Source organism: Neophocaena asiaeorientalis, unplaced genomic scaffold (assembly GCF_003031525.2).
Source record: "Neophocaena asiaeorientalis asiaeorientalis breed wild unplaced genomic scaffold, Neophocaena_asiaeorientalis_V1.1 scaffold606, whole genome shotgun sequence".
In the NCBI taxonomy this organism is placed as follows: domain Eukaryota; kingdom Metazoa; phylum Chordata; class Mammalia; order Artiodactyla; family Phocoenidae; genus Neophocaena; species Neophocaena asiaeorientalis.
In genome coordinates, this window is record NW_020173687.1 from 11,692,910 (window position 1) to 11,719,146 (window position 26,237).

Sequence of the window (26,237 nt, forward strand, 5' to 3'; positions counted from 1 at the left end):
GTAATTGTGGCACATGGGCTTAGTAGTTGTGGCTTGCGGGCTGCAGAGCGCAGGCTCAGTAGTTGTGGCACATGGGCTTAGTTGCTCCGTGGCATGTGGGATCTTCCCGGACCAGGGCTTGAACCCGTGTCCCCTGCATTGGCAGGCGGATTCTTAACTACTGTGCCACAGTTGTTAAGAATAGGGAAATTAAGAGTAGGGAAGTCCCTACTTAACTTCTTTTTGCCCTAGATCTTTTCTCCGGAGGACAGTTGAAGGCAGTGGTCGAGACAGACTCTGGGCTCAGGTGGCTTGAGGTGGTTTACTGGCTCTTATGTAATCTCTGTGTGCCTCAGTGATCCCATCTGTAAAATGGGAAGAACAGTAGGATCTTCCTAGAAGGTGGCTGTTAGGATTGGCTGAGGTAATAAAGAAAAAACGCTACTTGTTGAGCATTTTCTTTGGTGCCAGATACCAGGTTAAACATTGTCTCATTCAGTGCTCACAACAGCTCATGACCCCATTTCATTTATTTATATATTTTTAAGAATGAAACTTTAACACATTAGATTGTTTAAATTAAAAAAGAGGGCTTCCCTGGTGGTTAAGAGTCTGCCTGCCGATGCAGGGGACACAGGTTCATGCCCCGGTCTGGGAAGATCCCACATGCCGTGGAGCGGCTGGGACCGTGAGCCATGGCCGCTGAGCCTGCGCGTCCGGAGCCTGTGCTCCACGACGGGAGAGGCCACAACAGTGAGAGGCCCGCGTACCGCAAAAAAAAAAAAAAAAAAAAAGAAACATATTCTTGTGGTAGATGTAGACAGTAAAAAGTAATAATACTCAGTCTTCGAAGCTCAGCTTCCTATGGAAACCAACGTTAACATGCTGATGTATCCCTTCACAGTGTTTTATAGGGATACTCTATTTTGAAAATGGAGACAAATATATGTATCTAAAGTGTCACTGTGTATTTATAGAAAGGGATTATATCTATTAACTGCAACTTATTTTTTTAACCTAACGATATACAGTCTCCCTTGTCAATACAAACATCTAGAGGCATTAACCAATGCACTTAGATAAGAGAAATCAATTACCAATATAAGAATGAGTAAAGAAGAAATAAAAGTATCCCTATTTGCAGATAATCTGATGCTATACCCAGAAAACCCCAGCAAATCTATGATAAAACTAACTCAAGCAAAAATGAATATAGCAAAGTAGAGGTCAATATTTAGGCAGCCATCCCCCTCCAATGGATATTTATAATTGTTTCCTTTTTCATGTGTGTTACTGTTTTAGTATTTCCTTGTACTTGTATCTCTTCTACCATCTGGTGATTTTATTTCTAACAGTTTCCTGGAAGTGGGTTTGCTGGGTCAAAGGGCATGCACATTAAAATTTATTTTATTTATTTATTTTTTTGCGGTACGCGGGCCTCTCACTGTTGTGGCCTCTCCCGTTGCGGAGCACAGGCTCCGGACGCGCAGGCTCAGCTGCCATGGCTCACGGGCCCAGCCACTCCGTGGCATGTGGGATCCTCCCGGACCGGGGCATGAACCAGTGTCCCCTGCATCGGCAGGCAGACTCTCAACCACTGCGCCACCAGGGAAGCCCTAAAATTTTTATTAGCTGTTGCCACATCATTTCCAAAACCATGGAGCAATTCATATGCCTACCCAAAGGAAAGGAGTCTGCTCTTTCCCCACCAGATTTTTTCAGTCCTTCCATTTGTTTGCCAATCTAATGGACAGAGGTGGGTAACTTGTTTTAATTTGCATTTCCCCACCACCTTGTCAACGTGCAATTATCGGTGTTTAAATCCTTGCCAATCTGATGGGCAAAAAAGGGCATCTGGCTTTATGGGCATTTCCCTGACTACTGTAGGAGACATCTTTTAGTGTTACCAGCCATTTGCTTTTCCTCTTTGTGAGTTGCCTGTTCATGACTCTTAATGTCTTTTTAGAGACGACTCCGTATCTTATTGAATCCTGCCATCAGTGCTGGAAAGTTGGTATTATTAAATTCATTTTGCAGGTAAAGAAACTGAGGCTCAGAAAGGTGAAGTCACTTGTCATAGACACACAGCTGGTAGGTCGCAGAGCCAGCAAAATGGAAACTTGGTCTGTCTGCTTGCAAAAGCTAGTGCATAAAGCACTGACACGTGCCGGCATGGATTGCTTCTCCAGGAAAGAGTAGTTTCTCTGCTGCCGTTTCCTCCATACAGATGCTGCAGGGGAGTCTGTGTAGATGCAGAGGGGAACTCTCCTTGTTTTTCTGGGAGCAGCTCTGGGCTGGGTATGGGAAGGCTGCACTTCCCGGTATGGGCAGCAGGTGGAGATGTTGGGGAAGGTTTCTCAGCTAGGGACTGGAGGCTGAGGTGCAGAACGGCCCTCAGACCTGGTTGTGGGCACGTGAGGCTATGCAGCTTCTTTCGAAGAGTGATTTGGTAGAAACTATCGACATATAAAGTACACATTCCTTTGATCCTGTACTTCCACTTCTTGGAATTACCCCACAGAAATGCTTGCATGTGTCTGCGGATCCACAGATATTCATTAGCATGTCACTTGTTTTAGCAAACCGTAAAAACAACCTAAATGTCCCCCGTAGTAGCTGATGAAATAAATTATGCTTTCACACAAAGGAAAGCTATGCAACTGTAGAAAGTAATGGGATATACTGCTATAGGCTGAAATCTACTGTTGTGAAAAAGGTGCAGAACAGACGGTATGGGGGTGTGTGTGTGTTTGTGTTTAAATGTGGGAGCATTTATAGATTTTTGCCTCTGGAAAAGCTGAGATGGGATGGAGAGAATCTTACACCCATTTGAACCCTTAGAGTTTCTTTCTTTCTTTTTCTTTTATTATTATTGTTGTTTACCATTTACATGCATTATTCCTCCTCTGCTTTTAGAAATGTAAACATTTTAAAAGAAAATTGACCCTTTTGGAGACCCTTAGACCACTGAGTCTGGTGCTTCTCATACAGGAGGGAGTTGGGGGGCAGTAGGGAGTTAGAGCCCCAAGCTAAGCATACTGCTTCTTTCTGGAATAATCATTTCACTGGATTATTATTATTTATTTAAATATTGTTTTGGGGAAAAAAAGCATTCTTATATTAAAGAATCACAGGGTCTAATGCAAAAATCAAATGCATTTTAAAGGTAAAACACAAGGCTTTTAAAATAAAAACATGTCTCCGCTGGGAGCCTCTCTGAACTGTACCCTCAGGTCTCCAGTGGTCAGAGGTGTTTCCATGCCTAGTCCTCTTGCTTTACAAATGGAGAGACTGAGGCCCAGAGATGGACAGGGCCTCAGCCAAGCCCACACAGCATGGGAGGTCTGACATCAAACCTGTTTCTCCTGCCTCTGACCGAGTTACCTGTCACATGAGCCGGCCAGTTCTGATTCACAGCGTTGAGTCATTACACTGGGGCTGATGAATAATACCTTATAAAAATGGCAGGATGGGCTTCCCTGGTGGCACGGTGGTTAAGAGTCCGCCTGCTGATGCAGGGGACACGGGTTCGTGCCCCGGTCCGGGAAGATCCCACATGGCGCGGAGCGGCTGGGCCCGTGAGCCATGGCCGCTGAGCCTGCGCGTCCGGAGCCTGTGCTCCGCAACGGGAGAGGCCACAACAGTGAGAGGCCCGCGTACTGCAAAAAAAAAAAAAAAAAATGGCAGGAATGTAGCAAGTACAACTTACCAAACCCCTGCCAGTACAGAGTGTGTTCTGTGTGTGATCTTTTTGAGTCCTCCTAATGATCCTGTGAGCCAGGTTGCCTCCATTTTACAGATGGGGAACTGAGACTCAGAGATACAAAGTGATTTGCCCAAGATCATCCTTCTAGGAAGGGGCTGAGCTGGGATTTCAACCTGGGTCTCTATGGCTGCAAACTGGGTGTTCGTTACCTCACAATTTATTATTATTTCTTACTTATAGAAATAATACATGAATATATTCTCCTTGGACTAATAATTTACTAACATTCATTAAGCTTTGTTTAATAATATAGCTAATGTTTATTAGGCCTGTGCTAGGCATCCCTCTTTGGACTTTATATGTTAATGCATTCAATCCCTGTATAACCCTATGTGATGAGTACTCTTACCTCAATTTATAGGTAAGAAAACTGAGGTGTTCAGAGGTGAGGTGCCTTGTTCAAGGTCAGGCACTCTGCTCCAGAGTTGGGGCTGTTAACTTGGCTCCCCGGCCTCTTGTGGAAAAAAAAATCAAATATTACAGAAAAGGCAAATTCTCTTTTGACCACACTCCCTCTACATCTATCACCAAGGTAACCATTGTTATCAGTTTGGTGTTATCCTGCTAGAACAGTGCTATCCTGTAGAAATAGAATGCCAGTCATATACGTAATTTAAAATTTTCTAGTAGACGCATTAAAAAAAAGGAAGAGGTGAAATCAATTTTAAAAAATATAAATCAATTTTATAAAATATAAAAAATATTATATTTTTTCTTTAACCCAGTATATCTAAGATATTAGCATTTCAGCATGTAATTAGTATAAAAATTCTTGCGATATTTTACATTTTGTTTCTCATGCAAGACTTGAAATCTGGGGTGTACTTTTTACTCATAGCATGTCTCAGTTCCAGGCGGCCACATTTCACGTACTCAGTAAGCACATGTGGCTTGTGGCTTCCTTCCTGGACAGAGCAGTTCTAGACCCTTCTCCACGTGGTAAAATACAGTACAAGCCCCAATTATACTCTGATCTAAATGCACAGCAAACCCTGGTTTTCCCAGTGGGAAAGTTTTTTTGTTTTGTCTTGCTTTGTTTTTTTGGTCAACCTAAACATGGAAATAATTAGGACTGGAAATGAAATAACGTCTCCTTATTTATTTATTTAGGTACGCGGGCCTCTCACTGTTGTGGCCTCTCCCGTTGCGGAGCACAGGCTCCGGACGCGCAGGCCCAGCGGCCATGGCTCACGGGCCCAGCCGCTCCGCGGCATGTGGGATTTTTCCAGACCGGGGCATGAACCCGTGTCCCCTGCATCGGCAGGCGGACTCCCAACCACTGCGCCACCAGGGAAGCCCCGATGTCTCCTTATTGATTTTGTTGAACATCCCTCGTTAAGCTCACATGTTATATAAACCGTTTAGAAATGTTGCTTTCTTCCCATGCTCACATTTCAGGAATTGGCTTATTCAGACTCCACCTTTGATACCTGCGTCTTCCCCATCAGCGGGATCCCAGGTGGAGTCACCAAACTCAGCTTTTCAGAACCCCTCTTCTTCACTCCCGATCATCTGTTTGAAATACAGAATGAGCTTTTTGAATCTGTAAGTCTATGAATCTGTGATCTTTCGCTGGAAATGTTTTACAGGGATGGGGGTGGTGCCAGATTTTGAATATGTTTCACGTGGTTCAAACATTGAAAATATGAAATAGTAACAGTGAAAAGTCTCCCCTCCCTTCTTGTCATCCCTCCTTCCACCCAATTCCCACTCTCCACAATTGGCTGCTTTTATTAGTTTCTCGTGGATCCTTCCAGAGTTCCTTTACACAAATACAAGCAAATGTGCTATATTCTTGTTTTTCTCTTTTGCCCACAAGTGCATAGTAAACACACTGATGTAGACACTTTGCCTTTTTCTAACAATGTAGAGCAGCAATAGCTAACTCTTGTGTAAGATTTCGTGTATCCTGCACCGTTCTAAGAGCTCTCCAAATGTTAAGCAGATTTGATCAAATTACTGCTATATTTTTTTTTACTTGTTTTTTTGCCAATCCAATTTTTTATTATACACCACCATCTTTGGCTTATTTGCCAAATGACATTCACATATCTTCCTGTTTTCTTAGTGGTGGTAAAATATATATAACATAAAATTTACCATTAAAATTTACCATTTAAACCACTTTAAGTATAAAATTCAATAAATAAACTTCACAGTGTTGTGTAGCCATACCATTATGTATTTCCAGAAGTTTTTCATCATACCAGAAGATCTGTATCCATTAAATAATAACTCCCCATCTCTCCCTCCCTCCACCCCTATTAACCTGTATCCTGCTCTCTGTCTCTATGAATTTGCCTATTCTGAGTACCTCGTATAAGTGGAATCATGCAATATTTCTCTTTTTGTGTCTGCCTTATTTCACTTAGTATAACCTTCTCAGGATTCATCCACGCTGTAGCATGCATCAGAATGTCCTTCTTTATAAGGCTGGATAATATTCCATTGTATGCCTATGCCACCTCTTGTCTACCTATTCATCTGTTGATGGACACGGGTTATTTCGACCTTTTGACTATTGTGAATAGTGCTGCTATGAACGTGGGTGTATACAAGTATCTGTATGATGTGCAAATATTTTCTCCCATTCTGTCGGTTGTCTTTGCATACTGCATTGCTTTTGAAAGTCATCCTTAAAAGCCGTATTTACAGTGACATTCAAGACCTGCACCTGTGCTGGCAGACCTTAAAAAATGCCAGTCATTTCTAAATCTGCGTTAAATTTCCCCTCCTTTTTTAAACATTTTAATTTAATTTTATTTTGATTCTTCTCTCTCTTTTTTAATTAATTTATTTATTTGTTTTTGGCTGCATTGGGTCTTCGTTGCTGCGCGTGGGCTTTCTCTAGTTGCGGCGAGCAGGGGCTACTCTTCGTTGCGGTATGCGGGCTTCTCATTGCGGTGGCTCCCCTTGTTGCGGAGCACAGGCTCTAGGCACGTGGGCTCAGTAGTTGTGGCTCACGGGCTCTAGAGCGCAGGCTCAGTGGCCATGGCTCACGGGCTTAGTTGCTCCGCAGCATGTGGGATCTTCCCAGACCAGCACTCAAACCCGTGTCCCTTGCATTGGCAGGCGGATTCTTAACCGCTGCGCCACCAGGGAAGCCCTTTACCTCCTTTTGTTATCAATCTCATCAGATCGATCCTGTAAGTAAGCATCTAGAACCAGCATCAACTGAGGTGGCTTCAGCACCTCCTGCACCCTGCACCCACCTGTTTAAAATCTCCGTGCGCCTGGGCCGCACCCCCAGAGATTCTGATGAGATTGGTGGGGGTGGGGTGGGGACCTGAGCAGCCAGAGATTTAAACCTGCCTGGTGATGCTCCAGTACCTGAAAATTTGGGAAAGAGGGAAATCATGTATTTCAGATAACAATTGGCCTCACTGGTTTAAATTGAGAAGTATGTCACCTGAAAGTGTCTAGAGGTTGAAGAAAAGCATAGGGAGCATATTATTTGAAAACGTTAACTAATGCACTCGAATAAGTGTCACCCATGTTTTACATCCTGTAACGTGCAGCCTGGTTTAGAGCCACTGGGTGGATGGACCTTCCTGAAACACTGCTTTGTGGCTCAGAAAAGTCAATGAGAGAGTTTCTAGTACTTTGGAATTTTGTAGCAATCCAAGTGACTCCCCCTTTTCCAAGGAGTGATTTTGGAACAACCAAATCTTATATTTGCACATATATATATGTCAGTACAGCATCATCTTGTAGCATTAATACAATAAATAAATAAGCATCTGACTTTATTCCTTCAATGGTCTGCCCATGTGGGCCCGGTGAGGGCTGGACATAAAGAACTTCCTCATTGGTTTTCACTGCTTCACGGTTTTCCAGAATGTAAACACGCCATCGTTTATTTAATGGTGTTTTCGAACTGGTGATCCGTGAGCCAGTTTAACTTGAGATGCTTTTGTGGCCTGTGCGGTGATTAAAAATTTCTTACTGGGATGCTAACTTTAAAACACATGAGAAGGTTCCCCCTGAACATCTGGATTTCAGTTTCTTCTAGAAACCCAGGCTCCCTGGCTGGGCTGGGCTGGTCGGTGGAGCTGAGTGGAGCCACCCGACCCTCCCGTTGGGCCCCTTCCTGTCCCTCCTCCCTCATTCACTTTACCTGCCTTTCCTGCAGGTAGTTGAGTTTGAGACCCCAGACCAACCTGTCCCCTCTTGGTGGTCAGTTCGGTTGTTACCCCTGAGTGACGCTGTGCTGAGTGTGCTCTCAGGGTCTCCCCGCCCACGTGGGCTGGTGTCCCTCTGGGGTCAGACCCCAGGAAGGCAGAATGTGGCTCCCCGTTTCCGGCCCCTCCCCCTGCTGTGCCGAGAAGCCCATTCATTTAGCAAATGTTGATTGAGTGCCTCCTCTGGGCCAGGCCAGCGTTTAAGGGCTGGGTCCCTGTCGCCTCTTTCCCACAGGAACTCCCCATCCCCTGGGGTGACACCTGGAAGACCCTTGGCCTAATGGGAGGTCAGGGCTGGGTGACCCTGGGCTGGAGGTGGATCTGTAACCCTCATCCTCTGTGCTTCGTCCCTGCAGGGGATAAGGACCAGGTGTGCAGGGTCAAAGGCCACCTGTGGAATCTGTTGTCCCCAGCCAGGCTGGCCACTCGGGCCCACCGGAGTAAATGGCTGGAGAGTTACCTGCTGCACCTGGAGGAGATGGGCGTGTCGGAGGAGATGCAGGCGCGGGCTCTGGTGCTGCAGCTCTGGGCCACACAGGTGGGTGTGTGCAGGTGTGGACGTGAGGCTGTGCACGAGTGCTTGTGTGTTGTGTGTGCACTCGTGTGTGTGTGTGCCACCAGGCACACTTAGGCACACGCCTGCGAGCACATATGCATGTGCCTGCACGGGCGCTCACATCTGGGTGCATGTAGGTGTACAGAGTGCGCCACTGTGAGTATGGCTGTGGGTCGGTGCGCACACACCCAGCTGTCTGCCCCAGTTCCCTGACTCTCTTAACTGTCAAACAGTCTCATGACCAGGATCATTCATTCGATATATATGTTTTTAATTTGGAAAAACATCAGACTTGCAGAGGAGCTGTATGAATAGTCTAATGAACTCATATATACTTCACCTTGATTCCCCAGTTTTAAACATTGGACCACATTTGCTTTCTCTCTGTCTCCTACTGTGCGTATCTTATTGAACCATTTGCAAATTAGTTGCAGACATCATGATTCTTTGCCCCTAATTACTTCAGCGTGCATCTCCCAGGAGGAAGAATATTCCCTTACATCATCATTTGATCAGCACAGTGATCAAATTCAGGACAGTTAACCCAGATAGAGGATCATTATCTAATATACGGTCCACATTCCAATTTTGCCAGTTGTCTTAATAATACTCTTTATGGCTCATCTTGGTCCAGCATCCAGCTCAGGATCACACACTGCATTTAGTCATTCTGCCTTTTTAGTTTTCTTTGATACGGAACAGTTTTGGTGCCTTTAGTTGTTTTTCACGACCTTGAGATTATTGAAGTATGCAGGCCAGTTATCTTGAAGACTCATTTAAAAGTTCCACTGAGTACTTACCACGGACCTCAAAGACCCTGCTCTGTGTTGCTTTTGTTTCAGCCAGGGGCAGGGGTGGGGCAGACATCAGGGAAAGAGATATAGGGTGATTTTAGATGCTGATATGCAGGATATAAAACAGGGTCATGACTAGATAGGTCCTGGGGGTCTACTCTGGCCAGGGTGGCCTCTCTGAGGAGGAGATGACTGAGCTGAACCCTGGATGGTAAGAAAGATCTAGATTTGGGGACTTGGGGGAAGATGTGGGGATAGAGTATTCCAGGAAGGGGAGGTGGTGGCCATGGAGATGAGGAAGAAGTGGATAGATTCTGGAAACCAAGGGAAGACAGGGCCAGTGAAGCTGCTGAAGGACTAGATATTGGAGTGAGAGAAAGCAGGGCTGAGGGTGCTGCATCTCCAGGCCTGGCTGCTGCCCTCGCCCCAGCCCTGAGCCCCCTCCTTCTTTGGGCCCCATCTCGGCAGTGACAGTTACACAGGCTGACATTTCTGGGTAATTCCTCTCCCATTGACTTAAGACTTATTTTTAGTTTTTTCCCAGAGCCATTAACTGTCCTTGCAGGCAGAGGCTGGGAAGGGTTGGGGGCTGGGTTTAATCAGCAGTTGGGGCCCCATTAGTGTCTAATAACATATTTATGGGCAGTGACTTGGGACTCCAAACTGTCCCCATAATCCCCTATGGAAATTGACCTCTGTCAGCAGAACTGGATGCTGGCCTAGGGGCTTGAGTGGCAGCAAGCCCGGCAAACAGCCTTTGGCAGGGCCAGGAGAACTGGGCAAGAGTTGGGGTCAGGGTGTCCTCTGAGATTGAGTTGTTGGCAGCGTCCAGAATTCAGGCAGGTGGAAGACCCTTCAAGATCTCCAGTCTTTTGAGAGTAGGGCCAAGAGGCTGGGTATCCCAGTGGTTTGGGGCACAGGCTCTGTGGACAACCTGCCTGAACTTGGATCCTGACTTTACCACTCCTTGGCAAGTCAGTCCCTTCTTAGTGCCTCGCTTTACTCCTCCGTAAAATAGAGACGGCAGGACCTTCCTCAAGGCGTTGTGGGGGGGATGAAAGGAAGCAATCCATGTAAAGTCCTGTAACTGTGCTTGGCAGGTAACTAGTGCCCAATAAACATATTCAGGAAATACTTAGTGAGGGCCCACTGTGTGCCAGGCACCATTCTAGAAGCTGGGAAGAGAGCAGTGAGCAGAACAAAGACCCCTGCCCTTAAGGAGCTGACATCGTGGTGGGAGAAGACAGACAATTAACTAAACACGTAGGTATGTCAAATGTATTACAGATCATAAGTTCTGTGGAGAACAGATAAAGCAGGGAAAGGGGATGGCGGCAGGAGTGAGGAGGGCCTGCTTTTTCGAGTGGTCAAGGAAGGCCTCACCAAGAGGGTGACATCTGAGCAGAACCTCAAAGCAAGTGAGAGAGTGAGCCATGTAGCTGTGTAGGATGGGGGAGGAGGTGGGCAGCAAGTGCAAAGGCCCTGAGGTGGGGATGAGGGTGATGCGGCAGGGAGGTAGCAGGTGCCAGACCATGCAGGACCCTGTAGGCCATGGGGAGCACTTTTGGCTCTTCCTCTGAAATGGAAACCCTTTAAAGGCTGTGAGCAGAGGAGTGACATGGCCTGCCTTCTGCTTTAGAGGAGTCATTCTGGCTGCATTGCTGAGAATAGACTGTAGTGGGGGGAGTGGAGGCAAGGAGACCAGGGAGGAGGCCACAGCAATATCCAGGCAAGAGAGGATGGTGCTGGACCAGAGGGCAGAAGGGAGAGGGATTGGCTTCTGGACATATTTCCAGGTAGAGTCAACAGGCTTTGCTCTTGGATGGGATATTAGGAGAAGATGTCAACCAGGATGACTCCAGGCTTGGGCGTGAGTAGCAGGAAGGCTGAAGTTGAGGAAGATGGTGGAAGGAGTGACTTTTGGGGGAGAAAGTCGGGGGTTTGTTTGGGGCATGTTGAGTTCTAGGTGGAGAGCGGGCAGGTAGGAGCGCCTGGAGAAAAGAAGAGTCTGGGGTCCAGGGTTAAGGTCCAGGCTGGACATGTTGGGGGGTTGACAGCGCAGAGATGGTTGTTCAAGGGTGGATGGAGAAGCGGGCCAAGCCCTGGGCCTCTCCAGCATGGGGGTCGGAAAGATGAGGAGAGCCAGCAAGGGAGACGAGGAGCCACCAGGGAGGAGAGCTCGGAGGGAGCGCCACCCAGAGGCCGGCTGCAGAAAGTGTTCCAAGGGGTTGAGAAATGGTAGCTGGGATTGCTGTCGTCAGATCTGAGTGAGGAGTAATCATTTCAAAAGATACTGTTGAGCGCTTACCCTGTGCCAGTCACCCGACTGAGCACTTTACAAACATCATCTCACAGGATCCTCGAAAAGCCTCCGTGAGTCCAGAGCCCCAGACCTGGGGTCTAGGCTGATGGAGGGGTCAGGGGGTCTCCAGCATCCAGGGGCTAGAGGAGGGCCTGGTGGGCTGAGATCCAAGGTCCAGGCAGGGGAAGAGGCTGGCTCCTAGGGGACGTGGGCCGAGTTGGGGTGGGCTGAGTGGGCGGAGGGAGGAGAGCTCCCAGAGGCCTGCCCCTGCGGGCCCATCATGGTCCGGGCTGCTCTCCCAGCTCTGAGCTGTCAGGCAATGGGCGGCTCTGCTGACCACGGTAGTGCTGGGACTGACACCGCTAACTGTCGCGGCCCCATCAGTCAAGTTTCATTCTTCTCTTCCTTCTCCACGTCTGCCTTGGCTCAGCAGCCATGGCTGCAGGAACTCCTGGGTGGTCCTGAGTGGGGGGAGGCGGACTGTGGGAGCTGCACAGGCACGGGGTTTACAGATGCTCAGCTGCTCAGTGGAGATGATCGCAATCGTGATCATGGAGGCACCGCAACGTGAGGATGAAAAGCAAAAGCAGTGTTTCGAGTGAGACAGACTCGGGTGGAATCCCAGCTCTGCCACTGACTAGTTGTGTGACCTTGAATAGATCACTTCACTTTTCTGGGCTTCAATTTCACCATCCAAAAGGAGGAGGTAATAAGAATAATAGCTGTGCACAGAATTGGGTTTTTCCCCTTCGGTAGTTTCATTTTGAGATAATTTTAGGTTATAGAAGAGTTGCAAAGACAGTACAGAGAGTTCCCAAATACCCTTCGCCCAGCTCCCCCCAGTGTTAACCTCTTACAGAACCACCGTGCATGTGGGAAAACTAGAAATCAGCGTTGGTACATTACTATTAATTGAAAGTCCATACTTTATCCAGACTTCCCCAGTTTTTCCACTACTGTCCCTTTTCTCTTCCAGGATCCAATCCAGGATCTACTTTGCACTTAGAGTATTCTTTTATTCCCTTAGAAAAAAATTTTAGTCACAGAAAAATGAAAATAAATGTAATCTGTGATCTCCCACCCCTCACCTCTGTGTTCTCTCACGCCTCAGATGGGCTTTCCCAGGTGGTGGCAGCAAAGGCCACCAGCAGCTCTTGGAAACTTGGCAGTCCCCATGGAGGAGGGATTCTTTCTCCCATGAATTCCAGCACAAACCCCAAGTCTGATACCCACTGGCCCAGCCCAGGTCACCTGTCCCCTCTGAGTCCGTCACTGACTGAGTGGCCCAGGCTGGGGTCACGTGGTCACACCTGAGGTCTGGAGGGGGTAGTTTCGCCCCAGACAATCCACGGGACTTCACATGAAGTGGAGGTAGTTCTCCGAAGGAAAATGGGCTGCTGTTACCCAAAGGCAGGGGAGTGGTGCGGGGCAGGCAGGGCTGCAGGTGTCCCCACTCCAGTTGACTGACAGTGCGGAGAGGAGGCCACAAGGTGGCGCACGTGAGCCGCTGAGCACCGGGTCTGGCTCACAGTGCGCGCCCCCTGGAGGTCAGATACCGTCGTTCACAGAAAAGGTAGAACAGAGCACAGGCGCTGCTGGGTGGTGGACTTTTGCTGCAGTGGGAGGGAGGGAGATTAGACAGAAGTGTCCTCGTAAACGGAGGCAAGGTCCTGTGGGAGAACACTCAGCTTCCAGGGTAGTGGACTAAAGATCTCATGGCTGTGTGATCATACACACATGCAGGCTCACACATCGGTGCAGCTGGGCGGAAAGCAGTCTTCGTCACCTCCCTAACTTGCCACAGCTTCTTCCTGAAAGCAAAGTTAACCGAGCAGCCTTGTTTCCCACTCCTGCTTTGTAATTAATGAGTGGTGGCCCCCATCTGATCATCTGGGCAGGTAAAATGGCCTTGGCACTGAGTTAACCCAAAGCTGAATTAATTATTTATCGCCTGCATTCCCCTGGCTGTTTAAGTGATGGACAGCAAGTGACCTTGCTTGTTTCAGCCGGACCTGAGGCTCTGGAGGAAATCTCAGAGAGAGTCCAAGGCCTCCATCGGTTCTCGAACCCGAGGGAGGGGCTGGTGGGAGAGGGAGACCACTTCTGAACACCTACCGTGTGCTCAGCCTGTGGGAGTCACTCGTATTCCTTGTGGCCGCCCCAGGAGTGGGCACGTATTTATTCCCATTTTACCAAGAGGGAGGTTCTGAAACCCAGAGAGGGGAGTGGCTTGTCAAGGGTCATAGGAAGTGGGCAGCTGGGATTTGAACCCAACTCTGCCTGGTCCTGGTCCTGGGCTGTGCCAGCCTACCTCCAAGGCTGCCTTGGAGGTCCCCAGCCCAAAGGAACATAGATGTTTATTTGACAAATACCATTGAGCCCCCCACAATATGCTGGGCAGTGGGGAGGGACTAGGGCATGCTTAGTTTTCCTTTTCAGTAAGAAGGTGTGATAACGGTGCCTGCTTGATAGGAAGATTGAATGAGGGCACCTGGCACCTCTAAATTCACAGCAGCTAAAGAGAAAGAAAATCTGTTTCACCATCATTGATGCTTTGTGCATTTATTTTCTGCCTCTCTCCCCTCCCAGCTTCTGTCCCAGAGGAAACCTCAGTTGCCAGGTTCTTGAATCTCCTTCTAGAGATGGTCTGTGCTTCTTCATATATATCCCTCTTTAAATGTACACACAAATGGTAGCACGATGAGGCCCCGTCCCGCATCTTTTGCTTCAGTGCGTCTTGGCTACTGTCCCATATCAGCATGCACAAAGTCAGCTCCTTTTTAGCAACTTCCGGTGTCATCAGCCTATGGATGGATCATCATTTATCACACTGATCTCCTACTGAGGTTGCTTCCAATCTTTTCCTGTTACATCAGCACCGTGAGAAATATCCTTGTGCAAATGTCCTTTCGTCCATGTGCAATAGTGTCTGTAATTGAATTTCTGGGTAAACATGATATTTGATGACTCCTTAATATCCCATTATTAAGATTGGGTAAGATAGTCATTTATGGTAGACAAAAATCTTCCTCCAAATCGAGGTTAATTGGTATTCCAACCATATCTAGAGTTCATTTAAGGATACCCCATCATATCTTAGCCACATGCCGAATACCGGAGTATTAAAATATTGAGCCAAGGCTGAAGCCTTGGGGCAAGAAATTTTATCCGTTTTACTAATTATTTACCTATTGGGAAGTTTTACATAATTTTTGTTCAAGAAACGAATAGCTTTCACAGTCATCACTGATTACTGCTGCTTTGCTATATATGCACACAATACTCAAATATTTGAAAGCAAACATTCAGATTTTGTACCAGTTTCTTATTATTGCATAACAACCAACCACAAAAACTCGGTGGCATACCTTGATGAGCGTTTATTTAACTCACCTGTCTGTGGGTCTGCTGGGAGTCAGCTGGTCTAGACCAGGCTCGGCTGGACAGCTCAGCTCTGCTCCGGGTGTTTCTCATCTTCCTCTTTAGCTCAGCTCTGCTCCGGGTGTTTCTCAGCTTCCTCTTGGGACCAGCCAGCTAGCCGGGCAAGTAGAAACCCACAAGGTCTCTTAAGGCCCAGACTTAGCACTGCTGTTCTGTCAATTCTGCCTCGTTCTATTGGCCTAAGCAGGTCACATGGCTCAGCCCAAATCCAAGGGGCTGAGGAAATACGCTCTGCCCCTTTAACGTGAGGAAGTGCAGAGTCACACGGTAAGAAGCATGCATGCAGGGAAGGTTGGGGAATTGGGGCTAAGGATGCATCCATCCTCAGATGTTAACAGTAATCTTAACTGATATACTTTGTACTGACATTTTCGCTGATTAGCTACGGAGGTTTCCTGTGTGACCTCAGATCAATGATTTTGCTCAAGGTCCGGGATGCCAAGAGTGGCCTTGAAGCAGGCATTGGGCTAGGCCAAAGCCACCACAGCATATTTGGGCCATGTCCTGAGGCCGAAGATAGACATGGGTCCTCAGGAGTGGGAACCCAGGCCTCCCGGCCCCAGTGCCTCGGCCCAGGCTGTGTCCGTGGCACAGACTGGTGAGCTCCCAGCCCAGCTTTGCGCTCTTGATGCTGTAACGGGGGCGCCTTCTCGTTTCAGGGGAACATGGGTCCTGCCGCCTTCTGGGTCCTGCTCTTCCTTCTCAGGACCCCCGAGGCCCTGGCTGCTGTCCGCGGAGAACTTGAGCCTATGCTCTTGCAAGTAGAACAGCCCATTTCGCAGATGACCGCCCTTCCACAGAAGGTTTTGGACAGCATGCCTGTGCTCGGTGAGACAGTCAGACCCTCCAAGACAGCCCCAAAGGCCAGGGCATCATGGGCCCCCAAGCCCGCCCTCCCCGTCATGGGTTCCCAGCGTCCAGGGTCCATCGGTGTCCTCTGACCTAGGGTCCCCCTGGGCCTCCTGTCTTCATAGACCTGGCATCTCCATGCCCTGGTCTCCACTACCCATGTTTCATGGTCTCAGTGGGAGATTTTTTGTTGCAAGTGGCAAAACACCTAACTTAAATGGGCTGAAGCAGAAAAGGGACTTCATGTGGGGCAGGTAACTGAAAAGTCTAGAGGGACTGGCTTCAGGCACAGGTAGATCCAGGTGCTTTAGCAATGCCATCAGGTCTTTGTCCATCCTCAGCCTCATTTTCCACTGGGTTGACTCCAGTCTCAGGCTGGCAAGATGGCTGCCAGTGGCTCTGGGCTGATGTGTTCCCGGCTCTGGGAGGGTGTGCTTCTCTGCAATGTTCCCACCCAGAGCCCCAGGAATGTGTCTCTTTGGCTCTCTTTGGGTCGTGTGCCCATCTGGAGCCAATCATGAGTGCTCTGATTAGCCAATCACAGCCCAATCCCAGGTGTTGGGAGTGAAATCAACAGCCCAACCCCCTGAGAGTGGGGGAGGGGATGGTCCCCAGAAGAAAGCAGGGAACTGTTTCCAGAAAGGAAATGTATGCTAGACAGGCAGACACAACCAATATGGATGGCCCTGCTCTTTCCCTAGCCTCCTCTGGTATCTCCCTGGAAGATACCTTCCCTCACAGCTTCTTTTAGGGTCAGACCCAAACCTTCATGTCCAAAGTCTCTGAAGACTGCAGCAATCACATGTCATCACTTGGCCATTTTGGGTCTTGCTTTGTGATGGTGGGCAAGTCATGCACCCTCTCTGAGCCTTCCCACCTGCCTCTGTAAAATGAGAGCTGGGGGTGGCATTCGAGTGGGGAAGAGGACAGTGCTGAACCCCCCTTTTATCTGCCCTGTGCAGACAGCGTGCTGAGTGAGAGCCTCAGGCTCACCGCTGCACCCTTCATCACCCGCGAGGTCGTGGTGGACATGGCCTTGCCCATGGCAGATGGGCGGGAATTCACCCTGCGATGTGGCGACCGCCTCCTCCTCTTCCCCTTCCTGAGTCCCCAGAAGGACCCGGAGATCTACACAGACCCAGAGGTAAAAGGCATACCAGGGGCTGTGGGGGAAGATGAGTGGCTTCAGGATCTGTCCTATCTGAGTGGCAGCTAATTCTGCTCTTTGTTTGCTGTGGAACCTTGCCCCGATCACTTCATCTCTCTGTATCTCTGTTTCCTCACCTGTGAAATGGATCTCAGAATAGCACCTGCCTCACAGGGTTGTCAGGAAGATTAAATGTGATCATGTAACCAAGATCTTCATAGCACCTGGCACACACTAAGCGCCTTGCAGGGGACAGCTGAGCAATTTTCCCTGTTTTCAGAATGTTATAATGTCAGCTTCCCAGCACTTTTACCTCTCCCTGGAATTTGAGATGGGGCAAACTTTTACAATTTCTAACAGATTTGGATGTTTACTGTGTGCCAGGTTCTGTGCTGTGCATCCATACATCCATCCAACCATCCATCCATACATCCATCCATGCATCCATCCATGCATCCAACCATCCATCCATCCATGCATCCATCCATCCACCCAACATCCATCCATCCATCTATCCATCCATGCATCCATCCATCCATCGCCTCACTCTTCCACCTGTCTATCCACTGGTCCATTCACCTATCCTTCCACCCATCCTTCATTTAGCACCTACTCTGTACAACAAAGCCCTATGCTCAGACACAATCTTCACATTACCACTCTACAATGTAACCAAAGGAAATTGGCATTCTCTTTTTTAAAAATAATTTTAATTTCTTTTATTTTAAATTGCAAAAGTAATATATACTTATAAGATAGAAATATAGACATATATATTTAAAAGTAAAAATTTGTCTTCATTCCACTTCCTCTCCAGTTCCACAGGGTTCTCTAACAGTGGTTGGGAGTGTGTCCTTTAGATAATATTTATGCCTTTACAGACATATACACAACACACTCACACACATATGAATAGGCAGGTGTGTAGTATAGGATCACACAATACATGTTATTCCAACACTTTCTTTTTTCATTCAACAACCAGTCCTTTTGTTATTTTTTTAAATTAATTAATTTATTTGTTTTTATTTTTGGCACAGGCTCTAGGCGTGAGGGCTTCAGTAGTTGTGGCGCGCAGGCTCAGTAGCTGTGGCGCACGGGCTTAGTTGGTCCACGGCATGTGGGATCTTCCTGGAGCAGGATTCGAACCCGTGTTCCCTGCATTGGCAGGCAGATTCTTAACCACTGCGCCACTAGGGAAGCCCTCAACAACCAGTCTTAAAAGTTCTTTCCATGTCAGCACCCACAGACCAAGCTCGACATTATAAAGAGCTGCCATAATTTTTAACCAATCCCCTATCAGTTGGGCTTTACATTATTTCCAGTTTTTCTCTCTTATAAACAAGACTGTGATGAACATCCTCATACATTTTTCTTTGTCCATGCCTATTTTTGGGGTGGCATCAGAAAGGGACCTTCTTCCTATTTCAGGTATTTAAATACAACCGATTCCTGAACCCTGATGGATCAGAGAAGAAAGACTTTTACAAGGATGGGAAGCGACTGAAGAATTACAGCATGCCATGGGGAGCAGGGCACAACCAGTGCCTGGGGAGGGGTTATGCCATCAGCAGCATCAAACAGTGAGTACCGGGCACGGGGAGCCGAGTGCCTCATAAATTCTCCTCCCTGGGCCCCAAGAGCCTTGGCCCTCGGATCACAAACAGATTGGACCAGGGGTTATGACATCCGCCTGTCCTTCTGTCCAGCTGGGTAACCTTCTGTGCCTCTGTTTCCTCAACTGTAAAATAGGAGTACTGACCATACTACATCTCAGGGGTGTCGGGACAAATGAAGTGGACCTTTCTAGGTACTTTAGCCACTGCCTGGCTCATTGTAGGTATTTGATAAAAGTTATTATTTGTGATTACTAATATTACTATTATTAATGTTTAGGCATTATGCTAGTGAATGGGCACATTACATTAAGCTTTTGGCCTCAGCTTTCTCAACAGTAAAATGGAGATAATAATACAGTTGGCTCTGCTCTAACGCTTCATGTGCATTGCTAAAAATCCCCGCACCATGGGAAGTCACAAAGTAAAAACCACAGGATTGTGGGGGAAATAGGGCTGGGGCCCAACCCTCAAAAACTTCATCAGTGACACACACACACAAAAAGATACGCACCTAGGAAAATACAGTAGTATAGGTTTACACATGTTAAATGGAATAAACAGAAATGCCTAAGTGCTCCAATAAATATGGTGCTTTACTTTGAAAACGACCTGACGTTTGCCATGGGCATTGGATGGAGCTGTGAGTTACGATGAAGCCTGGGAGGAGGGTTATCTGAGGTCGGACGCCTGAAGAGAATGGTGTGGGTCACCACCCACTGGTGTGTGCGTTTTGTGAATTCCCGCTCAGCTTGGTTCAGCTGGGTGCAGTTTTTCATTCTCCCAGTGTTTCTTGCAGATGAAATGACCACAAGCAAATGTGAAATTTGTGTTACGCTTCATTCTTGCCCTAATAGGTCAGTCCCACTGGGACAAATGCACATGTTCAAAACAAGTGTTACAGCAGAACCGACTGAAGTTCCCACTCCATAAAGTTTTGGGACAGATAAAAAGAGATAATGGATATGAAATGCTCAGCACTGTGTCTGGAACATAGTGTTCAATAATTGAGCTCATTTGTTATTATTTTAATCTCAGTGAATTGTCATGATACCTGCCAGCTGGTCAGTCTATCACTGACTCCAGAGGTCAAATCATTCCTCACGGTCAGGCACCTGGTGAGTGGAGGTGCCAGGATCCAAATCCAGGTGTGGGTACAGATACCTTCCACCCCCCCACCCCACCCATATAAACTCACCCTCTACCATCCTGCAGCTTCAGAGCTGGAATGGATACATCCCACCTTGTTGACCTTCTTTGACCAGATGGGGAAACCGAGGCCCCGAGTGGGAAGAATCACACCCCCTTAAGAGGCAGAGCCCAGGGACTTCCCTGGTGGTCCAGTGGTTAAGACTCTGTGCTTCCACTGCAGGGGGCATGGGTTCGATCCCTGGTAGGGGAACTAAAATCCCATGGCCAAAAAACAAAAGGCAGAGCCCAGGTGTGCGCCCAGCTCTCCTGCCCAGAACGTTGACATTGCTCTGTCCTCATCTTCCCTCTTTTTCACTCGTTCAATAAGATTAAAGAATCCCTGCCATGCATTCTGTCCGGCATTGGGCATCTGGTTCGCCGTGGGAGCGGGTGGTAAGGTCCAGAGTAGTAGAGGATTCAGCCTGACCTTTATTAACACAGGTGGTAAGATAAGGCAGGTGGAACCAGTTCACATCAGGTGGGGCTGCCACCACATTTAGGGCCCCACTGATTACATCCTCACGTGGTTTGTGTACTTATTAGGACAGCTTTCCAGAAGGTGGCAGTAAAGAGTGCCTGCCTGCTCTTGCAGAGTTGGTATATTCTAACAGTTTTCCCCAGACAGCAGTAAGATATCTGCAGGGAGGGGTGCCTGCTTCTGATCTCACAAAGGCAGCTGTGGCTCAGCGGCACCCCAGACGAGGCAGACGGTTCCAGGAGTTTGGTGGGGGTCTGGGCTGCGTATGGTGGGAAGAATCAGGAAGGGTCACTGTCCGTGTTAATCACAAGCTAGGCTGTGCTCTGCTGTGTCAAACGACCTCCAAGTCTCAGTGGCTCGTATAACAAAGGTTTAGTTCCCACTCACACAACGTTGGCTGTGGGTTTGGGGGGGCTCTTCCCCTCCATGCAGGGACTCAGGGGCCAGGATCTTCCCATCTTCCCACTCCATCATCTCAGCATGGAACCCACACAGCTGCCAGGCAGTAGAGAAAGCTGGAGAGTCAGGCACTGGCTTGGAAATGCTTTGATGTGGAATTGACCCACGTCACTCCTGCCCACAGGCCGTCAGCCAGGACTCGGGAGCTCCTGGACTGGTGAGCAGAAAATGCCTGTGCTCTGCTCTCTCGCCCTCCTTTCCCACTTTAACCAAAGTGAGAGCTGGGGTGAGACCCAGGAGGATGCCATCGCTTTCCCGCCTGACTCCAAACAGGCCTCCCACTCTCCCCCTTCACGCCTTCAACACTGTCTCTCTGCAGATTCGTGTTCCTCGTGCTGGCGCGCTTTGACCTGGAGCTGATCAGCCCGGATGTGGAGATGCCCTTGTTTGACCTCAGCAGGTACGGCTTCGGGCTGATGCAGCCGGAACACGACGTGCCTGTCCGTTACCGCATCCGGCCTTGAGCTCCGGGGCAGATGGGACTCCACGCACCCAGCCTGACCCTAGTCGCCCAACGTTCTGTGCCTGCGTTCGGCCTGGGTACAGAGCTTTGAACACCCAACGGTGCCAAGCGTTATCCCTTCCCTACTGTTTTTCCTAGAAGGCTGTGTCTGAGGGAGGGGAAAGAAGGGGAGTGAAGAAAAGACACCAAAAGCTCTGCGGATTACCTGCTGCAAAGTTTAAGTTCCAAAATGAGGCTCTTTCCGCTCCCAGCCCCTCTGGCCCCTCTCACCTTTAGGATACCCACTAAAGCTCGGGCAGACGGGGCACAACTAGGAGACCCCACTGCTCTGCCCCCAGCCCCCACGGGCTGCCGTCCAAGGCCCTGACAGTGGTGCCGTCCAGACCCTAACCAGTCAGAGCAGATGCTGGCCACTAAAAGGCCATTTGGGCCTAGCTGTGCGTCTGTTGAAATAAACTCTGTCCCCAAATTTTTTTTAAACTACCTAAAGCCAAAGAGTCTCTTACAATATCTGCTTTCCTAGGCACCCCACTTGCTAGACACTTCCCCCATCTCTCCGTTCGCACCGATCCTTGAGAAAATGCTGGAGGGTTTCCCGATGCTGGTGCATCCCCAGTGTGGAGTGGGGGCAGCCTCCAGATGACGGGCTCTGAGGACCAGGCTTCTGTGCGTTACAGTTATGGGCTCCAGACGGGGTTGGTGTTCCCAGCGCTGGGACTCAGGCAGGGAGTTAGCAAGACACAGCCCAGACTGGATGGCCCCAGTGAAAGGAAGCAGCCAGGGCTCCTGGGACTGGTCAAGCCAAAGAAGAGGAGGTGTTGGTTTCCTACATTCTAGCTTAGAAGCTCCAGCTGTGGGCACCGTCCAGATTGCAGGCCTGTTTTGTTTGTCCTACATTAAAAAAAAAATACATTAGCGTTATCTTGTCATCTTTGGGAAAGTTGATTCAAAATGTCCAGCTTCTCTTGAAAACTTGAAAGATCTGTCCACACTGGGCCCATATTCCCAAGGGCAACCACTGGCCAGAGCTCAGTAGCAGCTGCCTCCCTATCGGGGGCCTGTGGGCTCTGGTTCACCAGGATTTCTACTTGGTCTGCTTCTCTAGTCACAGCACCTCCTGTCCCCCGAAGACACCCAAGTTTGAGAACCCTGTTCCTACTCTTAGAGGTGATATTGTAGGAGGTGGTGGGAACCCGCTGATTGGTTCTCAGACCAATGGTCCATCCTATCCTGGGTGCACCACCCTTGGATCAAACAGATCAGTGATGAAAACTTGCCTTTGCATCAGCTTTAGGAAAAAAAAAAAGATCAAAAAGAAAAATTGCCTGGAAACTTTTATTATGATGACAAGTATTAATATTAGGTCCTGTTTATTGAGGACCCTCTAAATGCCTGTGACAGGAACAGTAGATATAGTATTTCTACTTTTCACGGCATCTCTGCAAAGAGAGGATGGTTATGCCCTCTTTATAGTTGAGGAAATGGGCTCAGAGAGGTGAAGTGACTTGCCCAGAGTCGCACAGCTTGTAAGCTGATAGAATTTTGCAAACAGACTTACTGTCCCAGTAGCAAATGCTAGATGGGTGGCTCTGTGCTCTTTGGGCTCAATGGGGTGGTGGACCGGCAGTTCTGTTTGGCATCAGAGAGCTGACAGAGCCAGAGACACCCATGGGTGGATGCATCTCATGAGATGTGGACACGCATACACACATATAGCTAGGTTCCTGTAGCTTTAGCTGGAGCGAGAAGAGAGGACCTGAGATCTCTGAATGTTCCAGGGGCTAGTCTCTTCTCAGGGTGGCACCGGGGCTTGGGGGCTTCCCTGGCCCTCAGCCTCCAGGCGGCCCTAGGATTCCCAGACAGGCACTGTGATTGGCAGGAGGCGGGATATCCCCAGGGAAACCCATCTTCACGCCTGGGTGACCCCCACTGCCTCCTGCTTCTTAACTCTGCAGGAAATCAGGGCTGGCAGCCTCCTGTGGGAGGATGGAGCCAGTTTCCATGGCAACCCTCGGCTGCCTCTTCCTTCCTGGCTTGGAAGGGAAGGGAGGAGGCCTCAGAAATAGCTCCAGGAAGATCTCTTGTACGTGGCTGCTACCCTGGTGTGCTGGGGAAAAGCCCTTCTGATTTCCCCCTTCCAAATCAGGGCTGCTTTGTCACTGAGACTAGATTCTCACCTGTGTTCAAAAAAGGGCCTTTTCCCTTTAAAGGTGACACCTTGGAGCCACAATCATTAGGAAGAGACGATTCTCCCACCAGGCAGCTCCAGCTGGTATCAGAGATATTGAAGTACAGCTTGGGAGACAATGCTTTAAACCCACCTTTGTTTCAATCTTTATTATTTTTTCTTTCTTCTTTTAAAAAATATAAGCTATAGAGAAAAGAAGGAGAGATGAGTGGGTTAGCTCCTTGCTACAGGTTATTTAGGAAGGTACCCAGATGTCATTGTATTTCTTCATACCTTGTTTTAGAATCACGAAATTGCAGGACCTATATCAGAAATATTCTTAGGTTGACCTAATGGAGTGTTTCTTTACCATCATCGTGATGATTATTTTTTGCTATATTTTGTATTGTTATTTACCAGGTATTTCCCTTTAAACACTCTCATTTTTTAAACTTAAATTTGTTTAAAAAGGGGACTTTTTTTCCTCTGCCGGTAACAACATGTATCGCTTGCTGCCAGAAATAGAAAGTGACTGAGAAAGAAATCCGCTGGGGAGGGGTCCTCTGCGCTGGCGTCATCAAGGCTTGGAGCCTGAGCTCTGTCTCTTCTCTGTTACAAAATGAAACAAACACATGTTTGAGTGGCGTTAAGGCCGCGCCAGCACCACCCTGAGACTCTGTCCATGACAGTCACAGGGTGGGGGGAAGGGAGAGAAAGAGGAGTAAGCTGCCCACCACATGGGCGTGCATTACGCCTGGTGCGAGGGCTGCCCAGGGTCATCTCCTGCCACCAGTGGGTCCCGCCCACGGTGAGCTGGGGACATCCCACCTGCCCATTCTCCAGATGGAAAAACAAGCTTGGAGAGATGAATCATCTGGCTCAGCGTCACTGATTTGTATGTTTGTTGTTTCTTAAAGACGGTGTTTCGTGAGTAGCAGTGATTTTTCCACCTTGCTGTTTTAACAAAGAATTCTATTTTTATATAATATTGTCGAGTCGAAATGCGCTGAAATACATTAAATCACCCTTGTTTGTGGAACTGCCTCTGAGTGTGATTCAGATTGAGAGTTGGCTGTGTCCAGAATAGCGAGGTTAGTGCCTGGGAAGGGAGCACAGAGTCCGTATGTGCCTGGCTCTGGGACAGGGCCTTTCGTGGACAGAATCAAGTCGCACCTCCAGCCACCCTCCAGACCATATATTATTATCTCCATTTTTACCAAGGAGGAAACTGAGGGTCAGAAAGTGAAGTGGCTGGCCCAGGATCTTGTGGTTAATAAGTAGTAGACACGGGATTCAAATGCAGGTCTCCCTGCTTCCTGAGACCGTGTTCAGGATCTTTCTATCAACAATCCTCCTGATGGCAGAGGAGGGACCGGGTACCCTTAGCGGATTTTGGGGAAGAGGCTCACAGCCCAAAGTAAGGCAAGCAAAAAAGTGTCTTACAAGTTCACTAAATGTTACCTATCCTTCATGCAGATATATGCATTTATTTTAATATTAAAAAGAAGAGAAGTTTTTTGTTTTTGTTTTTTGTGCCACACCGCACAGCATGTAGGATCTTAGTTCCCTGACTAGGGATAGAGCCCAAGCCTCCGGCAGTGGAAGCTCGGAGTCCTAACCACTGGACCACCAGGGAATTCCCAGGAAGAAATGAATTATATTAGCTTTGGGAAAAATTGAAAAGGGAAAATCATTTTTTTCTCTCAAATCTTTGAGTAAAAATAATGTCCTGGTACTTCCCTGGTGGTCCAGCGGTTAAGACTCTGTGCTTCCACTGCAGGGGGCACAGGTTCCATCCCTGGTCTGGGAACTAAGATCCCACCTGCCGCTCAGCTTGGCCAAAAAAAAAAAAAAAGTGTCCAGAGGCAAATGTCCTCCATCTGTGGGGGGCCATGGAGGCACAAAGTAACACAGCAACATTTTATACGTTAAAATGTTTACATTCAACACAGCAGACATTTCTTTCTCTCTCATGCAGATGCAGGAGATCAGAGGTGATGTGGCATCTCCACAGTCACCAGGCCTCTTCCTTTGGTCCCTCCAGCATCTGTAACCAGTGCTTTCCACCTCAGGGACCAGTGTGGCTGCTTGAGCTCCAGCCATTTTGTCCACATTCCAGCCAGCAGGAAGGGGAGAGAAGGAAAGAGGGGAAAAACCTGTTTCTATCCCATTGGTCACAATTTAGTCACATGATACTCCTTACTGCATAGGAGGCTGGGAAATGTAGTCTTTCTCTCCAGGAGACCAATACGTGCCTGCAGAAGGGCACTGCACCCCAGCTTGACAAGTGCTGCGTTATGCTCTTCTGTTTACCAGTCATGGTCTGAGCCACATGCAGGGCCAAAGGGACAACACTTGGCTTCTCTGAGCCATTGACTTTCTATCAGAGGTCTGCAGCTCCAGGACTTTGACCTTTCAGACCCCTGTACTATAAAAGTCAAGAGAAAGACTCCAGAGTTTTATTTTGCCAGGTAAGGACATTAAGAAATACATTTGTCTGTCATGAAGAACCTAGGGATAAGACAGGAATAGAGGCGCAGACCTACTGGAGAACGGACTTAAGGATATGGGGAGGGGGAAGGGTGAGTTTTGACAGGGCGAGAGAGAGTCATGGACATATACACACTAACAAACGTAGTAAGGTAGATAGCTAGGGGGAAGCAGCCGCAAGGCACAGGGATATTAGCTCGGTGCTTTGGGACAGCCTGGAGGGGTGGGAGGGGGAGAGTGGGAGGGAGGGAGACGCAAGAGGGAAGACACATGGGAGCACATGTATATGTATAGCTGATTCACTTTGTTATAAATCAGAAACTAACACACCATTGTAAAGCAATTATACCCCAATAAA

The 26,237-nt window shown here is 48.3% G+C and overlaps 1 protein-coding gene across 4 annotated transcripts in view; it reads left to right on the plus strand.

The window, feature by feature from the left end:
- The window catches only part of PTGIS (prostaglandin I2 synthase), an 89,390-nt gene extending 63,449 nt beyond the window's left edge, over positions 1-25,941 (plus strand). For 2 of the 4 annotated variants that reach the window (XM_024750383.1, XM_024750379.1), the window contains 6 exons: positions 8,283-8,464; positions 15,679-15,847; positions 16,831-17,012; positions 18,447-18,598; positions 21,079-21,159; positions 25,368-25,941. In XM_024750383.1, coding sequence (XP_024606151.1) covers positions 8,283-8,464; positions 15,679-15,847; positions 16,831-17,012; positions 18,447-18,598; positions 21,079-21,159; positions 25,368-25,599 — 998 coding nt within the window. In that variant the 3' untranslated portion in view covers positions 25,600-25,941. Of the gene's footprint in view, positions 1-8,282; positions 8,465-15,678; positions 15,848-16,830; positions 17,013-18,446; positions 18,599-21,078; positions 24,429-25,367 lie in introns of those variants that run through there. The other 2 variants (XM_024750380.1, XM_024750381.1) reach the window with 2 other exon arrangements.
- Positions 25,942-26,237: the final 296 nt, after the last annotated feature.